Source organism: Pristiophorus japonicus, chromosome 1 (genome assembly GCF_044704955.1).
Source record: "Pristiophorus japonicus isolate sPriJap1 chromosome 1, sPriJap1.hap1, whole genome shotgun sequence".
NCBI lineage: Eukaryota > Metazoa > Chordata > Chondrichthyes > Pristiophoridae > Pristiophorus > Pristiophorus japonicus.
Genome location: NC_091977.1, coordinates 224,898,946 through 224,914,100, shown reverse-complemented (window position 1 = coordinate 224,914,100; position 15,155 = coordinate 224,898,946). Strand labels below are relative to the sequence as shown.

Genomic DNA, 15,155 nt, shown 5'->3' with positions numbered 1-15,155 from the left:
ACTGTTTGCCAAACCAAGTGCTGTCCAAAGCACGCAAACTGCGGCAGGTACAGCTGGTCTCAGCAGGAGCCCTTCACGTGTGGCCCATTAAGTGGTCACTGCACAAATAGCGTGTGTTCCAAAGTTAGTCAGCGGATCTTCTATGCCCTGCCATACAGTAATATAGAATCATACAGCGCAGAAGGGGGCCATTTTTGGAGTACATTATACATCCTTGCATTACTAGTCTAGACATTACTAGAATGGTACTAGGGATGAGGGACCTCAGTTATGTGGAGAAACTAGAGAAGCTGAGATTATTCTCAGAGCAGAGAAGGTTAAGGGGAGATTTAATAGAGGTATTCAAAATTATGAAGGGTTTTGATAGAGTAAATAGGGAGAAAGCGTTTCCACTGGTGGAGAGTCGGTAACCAGAGATCAGAGACTTAAAATAACTGACAAAAAGGCCAGAGGGGAAATGAGAATTTCTTTTATGCAGCGAGTTATGATAATCTACGATGCGCTGCCTGAAAGGGTGGTGGAAGCAGATTCAATCGTAGCTTTCAAAAAGGGGAATTGGATAAATACTTGAAAGGGAAAAATGTGCAGGGCCATGGGGAAAGATCAGGAGGAGTGGAACTGATTGGATAGCTTTTTCAAAGAGCCGGCACAGGCACGATGGGTCAAATGGCCTCCTGCTGTGCTCTATAATTCTATAATATCAAATCTCACCTCCATAATCCTTACTTGCTGTGAAAATTTAAAAATATTACTTCCAACAAGCAAACATTAGCCAGTGAAAGCTCAAAAAATCTCATTCCTTATAATGATTTCCAACTAACTTTGACAGTGCAATTTAAACAGTAAAACATATCAAAGATGAATTTCTCAAAATGAACCTCAAAGTTGTTTAAGAAACAATGCAAACACCACAGCCAGTGCTAAAACCAAATCTCAAAGTATCAGGAATGGCTCGATTTATCCGTGGAGTTCTTACCTCTTCCTCTGCACTGACTTCGTCTTCGTCATCTTCCCCTTCATCTTCCTCCTCCTCATCGTCAAGTTCTTCTTCTCCATCTTCTTCTTCATCATCTTCCTCCTCGTCCTCCCCTTCTGCAAATCATTTAAAAAGAAATTCTTCAATTTTATGCCGTGCAAACATCTCTTCACCCGCGGCACATTTGCCCTGCCTAAGGAGATGCCTGACTTGAGTATTTCCAGCATTTTGTGTTTTTGTTTCAGATTTCCAACAATTGCAGTTTTATTTTGTTCATTCCCTTTCTTTTGTACTAGTTCCATTTGAAAAAGTTGTTTAAAATTAGGCCGTCAGACTCAACTGTAGCACCTCACAACATATTTACTAATAACACAGCTGCTTTTGTGCCTGTATATAACTTTTTAAAAAAATATAGCGTACTTAAGTCACGGTTACTTGTTGCAAAATATAATTTTAATAATCCGAAAGGAAGTTATGCTAACCCTTTCTAACTCACTGGTTAGGCCTTAGCTAGAATACCGTGTCCAATTCTGGGTGCCACACTTTAGGAAGGATGTCAAGGCCTTGGAGAGGATGCAGAGGAGATTTACTAGAATGATACCAGGGATGAGGGACTTCAGTTATGTGAAGCGACTGGAAAAGTTGGGTTTGTTCTCCTTATAGCAGAGAAGGTTAAGGGGAAAATTTAACAGAGGTGTTCAAATGTATGGTGATGGTGGAGGTGGGGGGGGGGGATGGAGGCGGGGGCATCGACAGAGTAAATAGGGACACTGTTTCCAGTGCAGGTGGGTTGGTAACCAGAGGACACAGATTTAAGGTAATTCGCAAAAAATCCAAAGGGGAGATGGGAAGAATTTTTTATTTAAACTCAGTGAATTATGATGATCTGGAACGTATTGTCTGAAAGGGTGGTGGAAGAAGCTTCAAATAATAACTTTTAAAAGGGAAGTGGATATATACTTGAAAAGGAATAATTTGCAGGGTTATGGGGAAAAGAGCAGGGGAGTAGGACAAATTGGATAGCTCTTTCAAAGAGCTGGCACAGGCAGGATGGGCTGAATGGCCTCCTGCGCTGTATCATTCTATTAATTACATTTTCAGGATATAGCAGTGTTCTTGTCACATTTTAATCCGATAGTATATAGACTAAAGGAGAAATGTAGCTGGATAGTTTAATTTCAGACATCCCCGAAGAATAAACTAGAGGTTGAGCCTCACTTATCTGGCCCCCTTGGGACCTGGCCTGTGCTGGATAAGGGATTTTGCCGGATGAGGGGAGGTCACATGTTCTACCGTCTTTTACAAATGCCATCCCCCAGCCAGCCCTGATACAGATATCCCCGACCCCGCGATCCACCGCCCCCCCACGATCGCCAAGACTCGTTGAAAGTAAGGAAGAGGTCTTTTCTTTTTGTTTGGCAAGAGCGCCGACGGCTGCAGGGAGGGGAGGAGTGGCCAGCCCAAGTCGTGGCCCACCGGCCCGACCCCGACCAGGGCGTAGGAGGCAAGTCGATGGGACTCAGTGCAGTCCGTGTGCTGAGCCAGGATAGCGTTAAGAACAAGCCCTCCCAGCGTAAGCGAAGCTATGGCGGCTCTGTGGTTGCAGGAGTTCCCAGCATTGAGGAGAAAGATAGTGGCCAAGCTCGGCAAAGCGAAAAACTAGCCGGGGAGGGGGGGGGGGGGGGGGGCGGGGGGGAGGGTTTAAACATATTAAAAAAAAATCATCAAGCTTTAATTTATAATTTAATTTAAAATCTAATTACTAGTACAGATTGAACCCCTCTCTCTTCCACCCCCCCCACCCCCCAACCCCCCCACGACTTGAATACCCACCCTCAAGGCCACTTAGGCAATCAGTGCCTTTAGAATCGGATGAGGAAGGAGTCTCCGTCTTCAGGAGAGCAGAGAATATTGGTGAGTACGAAATATTTTTATCTGCGCATGCGCCACCCGGCGGCCGGGAATGGTGCTGGACGAGGGGTGGTATCGGATAAGAGAGTCCCGGATAAGAGAGTTTCAACCTGTATTAGGAAAAATGTGCGAAAGACTGCACATTACAAATCAAAATCGTTTGCATATGCATATTAAATGAAGCTGGGCAACTGGATACATATGGCAAAAGTCCAATAGGATCACATCCTCAAGATATAATTCTGGCCCAAAGCTACATCAGTGTGACCTGCTCAACTTCTGACTGTACTGAAGGTATTGAGCATTAAAAACATACTTGGATGTGGATCATGAGAGTACATGTTAAACGACTCATGAAGAATTATGTATAAATAGCAGTAAATGGCATATAATGCGATTTGTTCTGATCTGGAAGGCACTCTCTGAAAGGGTGGTGGAAGCAGATTCAATAGTAACTTTCAAAAGTGAATTGGATACTGTGCTGTATCATTCTATAATGGCGTACATTTGGAAATCTATTCCTGGATTAGATTTACGCGTCATTATGGGATGCACTGATTTGGCTTGTGTACTGGTTTGTCCTGTAAAACAGCAGCCGTTACCTTCATCGTCCTCGTCATCATCAACCCCATCAGCTTCTGCATCCGAGTCGGGAGCTTCCCGGTCTTCCTGGTCGTAACCGTCCAGATACATGAGTTGCGGGAGGAGCTTGAAGACGCTTTCTCTGTAGTCATTTAGGTTTGTAACCTCACAGTTAAAAAGATCCAGGCTCTTCAAGTTTTCTAGCTTTTTCTGCGAACGAAACATTACATAGAATTACACAGTATTTACAGTACAGAAACAGACCAATCGGCCCAACTGGTCTATGCCAGTGTTTATGCTGCAAACGAGCCTCCTATCACGCTACTTCATCTCATCATTAGCATATCCTCTATTCCTTTCTGCCTCATGTGCTTATCTAGCTTCCTCTTGAATGCATCTGTGCTATTCGCCTCAACCACTCCTTGTGGTCGCAAGTTCCACATTCTCACGACTCCCCGGGTAAAGAAGTTTCTCCTGAATTCCCTGTTGGATTTATTAGTAACTATCTTATATTTTTGACCCCTGGTTTTGGACTCCCACAAGTGGAAACATCTTCTCTATGTCTACCCTATCGAACCCTTTTATAATCTGAAAGGCCTCATCAGACCACACCTCAGCCATCACTTTTCTAAAGTTTTTTTTAAAAACAGAGTTTCCGCTTTAGGTGCAATCAGTGATTCCAGCGCAAATTGTGCCCAAATTTTTTTTAAAGTGTCTCCCCCACTCCCATATTTCCGCTTAAACTCATTGGCCTATCGCTAAACACAAAATCTGCCATGAACCAGCGCAATCAGGCAGCGTTTTAAAGACAATTTATTTTTACATTTTGTTTTAAAAATGATTCCATGATATATTTAAGTGATAACTTGGTGCAGTTTGATTAATACAGCTGAAATAGGCATTTTAAAATTACAGTGTCAATCCACCACCTGTGAGTAATCTGATTTTGAATGACTCAAAATGACTTCTAAAACAAATATACAAAACTAATTGCTAGTTAGATTGGGGTACAGTAGTCAGTCTTTGGTAAACTTGATAACGTATCTAGTGGTGTCCTTGCGCCCAAAAGATTCAGTTTAATTCCTCCTCAAAGGCCCGCAAACGAGTGCAATTAGCGGAAACTCGCCAGGGTGATTAATTCGATTGGAGGGTGTGGCCAGTTTTGTGGGTGGGGCTGTTTTCTAGCGCGGTGTTTTTAAAACTGTGCAAGCATCACATAATCTCGACTTACGTTGAACATAATTTGCGCTTATAATTCCATAATCGTTTGCGCTGTTTACGCCAATATCAGGAGAATTGCACTGAAAAATTGCGCCAGGCCCATGGTGTCTGATTGTCTGCCTTGACGTGAAATGAAAAGGAACCAGATATGAAGGGAGACATTGATACTGGAATACTGATACTATACACCTTTATAGGAGTGTCCAGACAGGTGTGAATGCACTCCTGGCAAAACAGTGGTTAATCCCAACTTGTTTCACTTCCAGAACACATTCCAATATTGCCACAATTAAATCTTGATTGACAAAAAAAAATTGCTTAAAAGTTAAAATAATTTGCGATACTATTGGGAATGTTTGAAAATTCTTTGTAGCCGGTCGTTTGGATTTCATCCTCTTGTTTGTCAATAGCTTCAACTATATTAAATGGATTAATAAAAAGACAAGAATAATACATACATGGAAAGATACAGAAATCGGCAAAACAAAATTTAGTAAATGCAGAAGGTAAAGAGGGAAGTAGAAATGAGCATAGCTGTAGGAGAGAGAGAGAGAGAGAGAGAGAGAGAGAGAGAGAGAGAGAGAAAGTGAGAAAGCAAGCAAGCAAAAACTTGCATTTCTATAGCACCTTTCATGACCTCAGGATGCCCCAATGCGCTTTACAGCCACTTTTGAAGTGTAGTCACTGTTGTAATGTGGGAAAGGTGGCAGCCAATTTACACACAGCAAGGTCCCACAAAGAGCAATGTGATAATGACCAATTCATCTGCTTTAATGTTGTTGGTTGAGGGATAAATATTGGCCAGGGCACTGGGGAGAACTCCCCTGCTCTTTTAAATAGTAGCCGGGGGAATCTTTTACATCCACCTGAGGGAGAAAACGAGGCCTCAGTTTAACGTCTAATCCAAAAGACAGCACCTCTACTAGCGCAGCTCTCTCTCAATGCTGCACTGAAGTGTCAGCCTAGATTATGGGCTCTAGTCTCTTGAACCCACAATCTTCTGACTCAGGGGTGAGAGTGCTTTCAACTGAGCCACAGTGGACACATGGCAACAATAAGGATTCCTTCCAATCTTTCCAGGATGCAAATCGGATTGAAACTGAAGATGAACTAAGAGTAATTAACAAACCAAATGTTTATCTCTTGGAAGTATTCACTAATGAAAACACTACTAGCACATCATACATTATAGGAGGATATACAACTATGACTTTGAAATCGTTTAGTTGTCAGCTATGGCTCAGTTGGTAGCACTCTCGCATCCTGTAGCCGGTACACACTGCAGCCATGGTACACCGGTGGTGGAGGGAGTGAATGTTTAAGGTGGTGGATGGGGTGCTGATCAAGCGGGCTGCTTTGTCCTGGATGATGCGAGCTTCTTGAGTGTTGTTAGAGCTATACTCATCCAGGCAAGTGGAGAATATTCCATCACACTCCTGACTTGTGTCTTGTAGGAGAAAATTCTCTATTTTGGATACCACCAAAGTTGGAATGAATAAGCGAGAAGGCTAGGTAAATTGGGAGCAGTGATTCAATGATGCCAAGATTGAGTTTTAGTATGTACACCAGGTCTAAATTTAGATTTATGCAGGTGATAAGTCATAGACATCACATTCTTGCAAAATCTACTGACCCTCTTTTAAAAAAATACCCAGCAGATTGCAACATACTCACAGCCAGCAGGTACAAGGAGAATGTCAGACAGACATGTTAAGACTAAATAACAGGAGGACAAAAAATAGGTACCAGGGGCTCCAATGTACTGATATCTTTGAGTTTGTTTCCACTGAGGTTTAGATGTGTAAGATTCGGAAGTTTCTCCGCCAAGACGTCTAACCCTCCAGAAATCCAGTTGTCGCTTAGCTCGAGCTGAAATTAAATATAAATATTACCATAAATTAAAAAACAGCAACTCGCATTTATTCAGCGCCTTTAACGTAGTAAAACGTCCCAAGGCGCTTCACAGGAGTGTTATCAAACAAAATTTGACATTGAGCCACATGACAGCTGACCAAAAGCTTGGTCAAAGACTTGGTTTTAAGGAGTGTCTTAAAGGAGGAGAGAGGTAATGAAGTAGAGGGGTTTGGGGAGGGAATTTCATAGCTTATGTCCTTATCAACTGAAGGCACCGGCGGAAAAAAAAATCAGGGTTGCGCAAGAGGCCAGAATTGGAGGAGCGCAGCGATCTGAGTTGTAAGACTGGAGGAGGTTACAGAGAAACGGAGGGACGAGGCTGTGGAGGGATTTGAATTTTAAAATTGAGGTGTTGCTGGACCGGGTGCTAATGTAGGTCAGCGGGCACAGGGGTGATGGGTGAACGGGACTTGGTGCAAGTTAGGATACGGGCAGCAGAGTTTTGGATGAACTTAAGTTTACAGGGGGTAAAAAGTGGGAGGCCGGTAAGGAGAGCATTGTAATAGTCAAGTCTGGAGGTAACAAAAGCATGGATGAGGGTTTCTGCAAAAGATGAGCTGAGGTGGGGCAGAGACGGGTGATATTACGGAGGTGAAAGTCGGCGATCTTGGTGATGGAGGAAACAGTAGCATAGTGGTTAGGTTACTGGACTAGTAATCCAGAGGCCTGGATGAATGATCCAGAGACGAGAGTTCAAATCCCACCACGGCAGCTGGGGAATTTAAATTGAGTTAATTAAATAAATCTGGAATACATAAGAACATAAGAAATTGGAGCAGGTGTAGGCCATTCCCACCACCCCCCCCCCACGAGCCTGCACCACCATTCAATATCATGGCTGATCTGATCATCGACTCAGCTCCACTTCCCTGCCCGCTCCCCATAACCCTTTACTCCCTTATCGCTCAAAAATCTGTCTATCTCCTCCTTAAATACATTCAATGATCCAGCCTCTCCAGCTCTCTGGGACAGTGAATTCCACCGATTTACAACCCTCAGAGAAGAAATTCCTCCTCATCTTAGTTTTAAATGGGTGGCCCCTTATTCTAAGACTATGTCCCCTAGTTTTAGTTTAAAATGTTAGTATCAGTAATGGTGACCATGAAACTATCAGGCTGTCGTAAAAACCCATCTGGTTCACCGATTCCTTTAGGGAAGGAAATCTGACGTCCTTACCTGGTCTGACCTATATATGACTCCAGACCCACAGTAACTGCCCTCTGGAAATGGCCTAGCAAGCCACTCAGTTGTAAAAAAGAAACGCTACAAGAAACAAGAAGAAAACCGGACGGACTACCCAGCAGTGAACTCGGCACCAGCTACGGACACGACAACAGCACACCCAGCCCAGTAGACCCTGAAAAGTCCTCCTCACCAACATCTGTGGACTTGTGCCAAAATTGGGAGAGCTGTCCCACAGACTAGTCAAGCAACAGCCTGATATAGTCATACTCTCAGAATCAAACCTTTCAGCCAATGTCCCAAACACCTCCATCACCATCCCTGGGTATGTCCTGTCCCACTGGCAGGTGGAAAGGGTATCAATGGGAGAGCATTTTGATGCTAGTGATCATAATTCAGTTAGATTTAGGATAGTTATGGAAAAGGATAAAGATAGACCAGGAATAAAAGTTCTCAACTGGAGAAAAGCTAATTTTACTAAGCTGAGATGTGATTTAGCCAAAGTGGACTGGAAACATCTACTTGAAGGTAAATCAATGCCAGAGCAGTGGGAGACATTCAAAGAGGAAATCCTGAGGGTTTAGAACATGTATGTTTCCCCCTTAAAGAAAAAATGTGGGACTAACAAATCTAAAGCCCCCTGGATGTGAAGGGGCATACAGGGTAGGATGAAGAAACAAGGGAAGTTTATATGACAGATACAGAGGGCTCAATACTACAGAAACCCTGGAGGAGTATAGAAAGTGCAGGGGTGAAATTAAAAAGGAAATTAGGAAAGCGAAGAGAGGGTATGAAAAAAATGTTGGCAAGTAAAATCAAGGAAAACCCAAAGATGTTTTATAAATACATTAAGAACAAGAGGATAACTGGAGAAAGAGTAGGGCCTATTAGGGACCAAAAAGGAAATGTGTGCGTGGAGGTGGGACACGTGGGTATAGTTCTTAATTAATACTTTGTGTCTGTTTTCACATAAGAGAGGGACGATGCAGACATTGCAATCGGGGTGAAGTGTGAAATAAACATCGAGAGAGAGAGGTAGTATTAAGGGATTTAGCATCGTTGAAAGTGGATTAATCCTCGGGCCCGGATGAAATGTATTCCAGGCTGTTAAGAGAAGCAAGAGAGGAAATAGCAGAGGCTCTGATCATCATTTTCCAATCTGGCTATAGGTGTGGTGCCAGAGGACTGCTAACATTGTACCATTGTTTAAAAAGGGAGAAAGGGATAGACCGAGTAATTATAGGCCAATCAGCCTAACCTCGGTGGTGCGAATATTACTGGAAAAACTTCTGAAGGACAGCATAATGACCTCATCTCTCTCCTCTGGAGAGAGGAGAGCATGCCGGGAGATCTGAGAGATGCAGTGATTGTGACCATTTTTTAAAAAAAGGGGACAAATCCGACTGCGGCAACTACAGGGAAATCTCCCTGCTATCAGCCACTGGGAAAGTTGTCGCTCGAGTTCTCCTCAATCATCTTCTCCCTGTGGCCGAGGAGCTCCTCCTGGAATCACAATGCGGATTTCGTCCGCTACAGGGCACAACAGACATGATCTTTGCAGTGCGACAGTTGCAGGAAAAATGCAGGGAGCAGCACCAGCCCTTGTACATGGCCTTTTTTGATCTTACAAAGGCCTTTGACACTATCAACCGTGAGGGTCTATGGAGTGTCCTCCTCCATTTCGGATGCCCCCAAAAGTTTGTCAACATCCTTCGCCTGCTTCACGATGACATACAGGCAGTGATCCTTGCCAACGGATCCATTACAGACCCAATCCACATCCGGACCGAGGTCAAACAGGGCTGCGTCATCACGCCAACCCTCTTCTCAATCTTCCTCGCCGCCATGCTCCACCTCACAATCAACAAGCTCCCCGCTGGAGTGGAACTAAACTACAGAACCAGTGGGAAGCTGTTTAACCTACGCCGCCTCCAGGCCAGGTCCAAGATCACCCCAACCTCTGTCATTGAGCTGCAGTATGCGGACGACGCCTGCGTCTGTGCACATTCAAAGGCTGAACTCCAGGATATAGTCAATGTATTCACTGAGGCCTATGAAAGCATGGGCCTTATGCTTAACATCCGGAAGACGAAGGTCCTCCACCAGCCTGTCACCGCCACACAGCACTGCCCTCCAATCATCAAGATCCACGGTGCGGCCTGGACAATGTGGACCATTTCCCATATCTCGGAAGCCTCTTATCAACAAAGGCAGACACTGATGCGGAGATTCAGCATCGCCTCCAGTGCGCCAGTGCAGCCTTCGGCCAGGCCCTCAAATCTACCACCAAGCTCATGGTCGACAGGGCTGCAGTAATACCCGCCCTCCTGTATGGATCTGAGGCATGGACGATGTATAGAAGGCACCTCAAGTCGCTGGAGATATATCACCAACGATGTCTCCGCAAGATCCTGCAAATTCCCTGGGAGGATAGGTGCACTAACATCAGTGTCCTCGACCAGGCTAACATCCCCAGTATTGAAGCACTGACCACACTTGATCAGCTTCGCTGGGCAGGCCACATAGTTCGCATGCCAGATACGAGACTCCCTAAGCAAATGCTTTATGCGGAGCTCCTTCATGGTAAACGAGCCAAAGGAGGACAGCGGAAATGTTATAAGGGCACCCTCAAAGCCTCCCTGGTAAAGTGCGACATCACTACTGATACCTGGGAGACCCTGCCCGAAGACCGGCCGAGGTGGAGAAAGTCCATCCGGGAGGGCGTTGAGCTCTTACAGCCTCAATGCAAAGAGCATGAAGAGGCCAAGCGCGGGCAGCGGAAGGAGCGCGCGGCAAACCAACCCCACCGACCCCTTCCCTCGACGAATGTCTGTCCCACCTGTAACAGGGTCTGTGGCTCTCGTAACGGACTGTTCAGCCACCAAAGAACTCACTTTGGGAGTGGAAGCAAGTCCTCCTCGATTCCGAGGGACTGTCTATGATGATGGAAATCTTCATTTAAAAAGACACGGATTAATCAAGGACAGTCGGCATGGATTTGTTAAGGGAAGGTCATGTCCAACTAACTTGATTGAATTTTTTGAGGTGGTAACAAGGAGGGTCGATGAGAATAGTGTGTTTGATGTGGTCTATATGGATTTTAGCACGGCCTTTATAATAAGATCCCACGTGGCAGACTGGTCACAAAAGTAAAAGCCGTTGGGATCCAAGGCAAAGTGGTAAGTTGGATCCAAAATTGGCTCAGAGGCAGGAAGCAAAGGGTAATGGTCGATGGGTGTTTTTGTGACTGGAAGGCTGTTTCCAGTGGGGTTCTACAGGGCCCAGTACTAGGTACCTTGCTTGTTGTGATGTATATCAATGATTTGGACTTGAATGTAGAGGGTATAATGAAGAAATTTGCAATGGATGCAAAAATTGGCCGTGTGGTTGACAATGAAGAAGAAAGCTGTAGACTGCAAGAAGATATCAATGGATTGGTCAGGTGGACAGAACAGTGGCAAATGGAATTTAATCCGGAGAAGTGTGAGGTAATGCATTTGGGGGAAGGCTAACAAGGCAAGGGAATACACATTAAATGGTAGGACACTGAGTAGTGGAGAGCAACAGAGGGACCTTGGAGTGCATGTCCACAGATCCCTGAAGGTAGCAAGTCAGGTAGATAAGGTGGTTAAGAAGGCATACGGGATACGTGCCTTTATTAGCCGATGCACAGAATACAAGAGCAGGCAGGTTATGCTTGAACCGTATAAAACACTAGTTAGGCCACAGCTAGCGTACTGTGTGCAGTTGTGGTCACCACATTACAGGAAAGATGTGATTGCACTAGCGAGGGTACAGAGGAAATTTACGACTGAACTGAAGAATTTTAGCTATGAGGAGAGACTGGGATTGTTTTCTTTGGAACAGAGGAGGCTGACGGGAGGCCTAATTGAGATGTATAAAATTAAACAATCAGCCTAGATAGAGTGTATAGGAAGGACCCATTTCTCTTAACAGAGGGTTCAATAACCAGGGGCCTAGATTTAAAGTAAGTGGTAGGAGGATTAGAGGGAATTTGAGGAGAATTTTTTTCTCCCAGAGTGTGGTGGGGTTCTGGAACTCACTGCTTGAAAGGGTGACAGAGGCAGAAACCCTCATAGCATTTAAAAAGTACTTGGATATGCACTTGAAGTGCCGTAATCTATAAAGCTACAGACAAAAAGCTGGAAAGTGGGATTAGGCTGGATAGCTCTTTGTCGGCCAGCACGGACACAATGGGCCTAATGGCCTCCTTCTGTGCTGTAAATTTCAATGATTCTGACGGACCCACCAGGGTTGGCAGCACAGTGGTATACAATCAGGAAGGAGTGGCCCTGGGAGTCCTCAACATTTGACTCCGGCTTCAGGTCATGGGCAAGAAAAGCTGTTGCTGATTACCATCTACCACCCTCCCTCAGTTGATGAATCAGTACTCCTCCATGTTTAACACCACTTGGAAGAAGCACAAAGTAGCAAGGGCACAGAATTTACTTTGGCTGGGGGACTTCAATGTCTATTACCAAGAATGGCTCGGTAGCAACACTACTGATCGAGCCCTGAAGTACATAGCTGCCAGACTGGGCGTGCGGCAGGTGGTGGGGGAACTAACACGAGGGAAAACGCACTTGACCTCGTCTTCACCAATCTACCCATCGCAGATGCATCTATCCATGACAGCATTGGTAGCAGTGACCACCACACAGTGATTGTGGAGACGAAGTCCCGTCCTTACACTGAGGACACCATCCGTCATGTTGTGTGGCACTACCACCGTGCTAAATGCTAAATGAGTCAGAACAGATCCAGCAGTTCAAAACAGGGCATCCATGAGGCGCAGTGGGCCATCAGCAGTTGCAGAATTGTATTCCACCAAATTCTGTAACCTCATGGCCCAGCATATTCCTCACTCGACCATTACCATCAAGCCAGGGGACCAACCCTGGTTCAATGAAGAGTGTAGAAGAGCATGCCAGGAGCAGCACCAGGCATACCTAAAAATGAGGTGCCAACCTGGGTAAGCCACAACACAGGATTACATGCATGCTAAAAAGCAGAAGCAGCATGTAATAGACAGAGCAAAGCAATCCCACAATCAAGAGATCAGACCAAAGCTCTGCGGTCCTGCCACACCCAGTCGTGAATGGTGGCGGACCGATAAATAGTTAACGGGAGCAGGAGGCTCTATGAATATACCCATCCTCAATGATGGCAGAGCCCAGCATGCGAATGCAAAATACAAGGCTGAACCATTTGCAACCATCTTCAGCCAGAAGTGCCAAGTGGATGATCCATATCGGCCTCCTCCTGAGGTCCCCACCATCACAGAAGCCACACATCCAGCCAAGCTGTTCCGGTACAGCTACAACACTGGCATCTATCTGACAACGTGCAAATCTACCCAGGTATATCCTATCCACAAAAAGCAGGACAAATCCAATCCAGCCAATTATTGCCCCATCAGTCTACTTTAAATCATCAGCAAAGTGATGGAAGGTGTCGTCTACAGTGCTATCAAGAGGCACTTACTCACCAATAACTGCTCACCGATGCTCAGTTTAGGTTACACCAGAACTACTCGTCTCCAGACCTCATTGCAGCCTTGATCCAAACACAGACAAAAGAGCTGAATTCCAGAGGCGAGGTGAGAGTGAGTGTTCTCGACATCAAGGCAGCATTTGTGTTTGCGTTTGTGCACACTCGGAGTCCAAACTCCAAACCATCGTTGACACCTTCACTGAAGTGTACGAGAGTCTTGGCCTTACATTAAACATCAGTAAGACAAATGTCCTCCACCAACTAGCACCCATCACACAGTACTGCTCCCCAGTTATCAAGATCCACAATGAGACCTTGGGCAATGTGGGCCACTTCTCATACCTTGGGATCCTACTATCAGCAAGGGCAGACATCGATGACCAAGGCCAACATCGCTTTCAGTGCGCCAGCGCAGCCTTAGGCCACCTGAGGAAAAGAGTGTTCGAAGACCAAGATTTCAAACCTGGCACCAAGCTCATGGTCTACAGAGCAGTAGTGATACCCACCCTCCTAATGCTTCAGAGACATGGACTATGTACAGTCGGCACCTCACAGCAATGGAGAAGTACCACCAACACTGTCTCGGCAAAATCCTGAAAATTCATTGGCAGGACAGGCACACCAACGTCAGCATTCTCTCTCAGACCAACACCCCCAGCATTGAGGTATTGACCACGCTCGACCAGCTCCGGTGGGCGGGCCACATTAGCATCGGGCATGCGGACAGACTCCCAAAACAAGCACTCTACTCCGAGCTAAGTCACGGCAGGCGAGTCCCAGGAGGGCAGAGAAAACGCTTCAAGGATACCCTCAAAGCCTCCTTTTGGGAATCCCTGGCCCAAGACCGCTCAAAACGGAGGACGAGCATCCGAGAAGGAACTGAACACTTTGAGTCTCTTCGCCAGGAGCACACAGAAGCCAAGTACAAACAACGGCAGGAGCGTACGACAAATTAAGCACCCCACCCACCCTTCCCTCCAATCATTGTCTGTCCCACCTGTGACAGAAACCATAGATCCCTCATTAGTCTGATCAGTCACCTTCAAACTCATTTTTAGCATGGAAGCAAGTCATCTGCGACTCCGGGGGACTGAGAAAATTTGACCAAGTGTGGCATCAAGGAGCCCGAGTAAAACATGAAGTCAATGGGAATCAGGGGGGAAACTCTCCACTGGCTGGAACCATACCCAGCACAAAGGAAGATGGTTGTGGTGGTTGGAGGTCAATCATCACAGTCCCAGGACATCGCTGCAGGAGTTCCTCAGGGCAGTATCCTAGGCTCAACCATCTTCAGCTGCTTCATCAATGACCTTCCCTCCATCATAAGGTCAGAAATGGGGCTGTTCGCTGATGACTGCAGTGTTTAGTGCCATTTGCAACTCCTCCGATAAAGCAGGCCATGCCTGCATGCAGCAAGACCTAGATGACATTCAGGCTTGGGCTAACTGGCAAGTAATATTCGCGCCACACAAGTGCCAGGCAATGACCATCTCCAACAAGCGAGAGTCTAACCACCTCCCCTTGATATTCAACAGCATTACCATCACCAAATCCCCCACCATCAACATCCTGAGGGTCAGCATTGACCAGAAACATAACTGGACCAGCCATGTAAAAACTGTGGCAATAAGAGCAGGTCAGAGGCTGGGCATTCTGTGGCCAGTATGTGCCCTCCTGACCCCCCCAAAGCCTTTCCATCATCTACAAGGCAAAAGTCAGGAGTGTGCTGGAATACTCTCCACTTGCCTGGATGAGTGCAGCTCAAGAAGCTTGACACCATCCAGGACAAAGCAGCCCACTTGATTGGCACCCCATCCAACTTCTTAAACATTCACTCCCTCCACGACTGGCAAAT

The 15,155-nt window shown here is 45.8% G+C and overlaps 1 protein-coding gene across 2 annotated transcripts in view; it reads right to left on the bottom strand.

The window, feature by feature from the left end:
* Window positions 1–15,155, bottom strand: part of anp32b (acidic (leucine-rich) nuclear phosphoprotein 32 family, member B) — a 59,148-nt gene that overhangs the window by 9,070 nt on the left and 34,923 nt on the right. For both annotated transcript variants that reach the window (XM_070886953.1, XM_070886944.1), the window contains exons 3-5: window positions 6,437–6,559; window positions 3,490–3,679; window positions 977–1,092 (exon numbers count right to left, since the gene is read on the bottom strand). In XM_070886953.1, coding sequence (XP_070743054.1) covers window positions 977–1,092; window positions 3,490–3,679; window positions 6,437–6,559 — 429 coding nt within the window. The remainder of the gene's footprint in view (window positions 1–976; window positions 1,093–3,489; window positions 3,680–6,436; window positions 6,560–15,155) is intronic.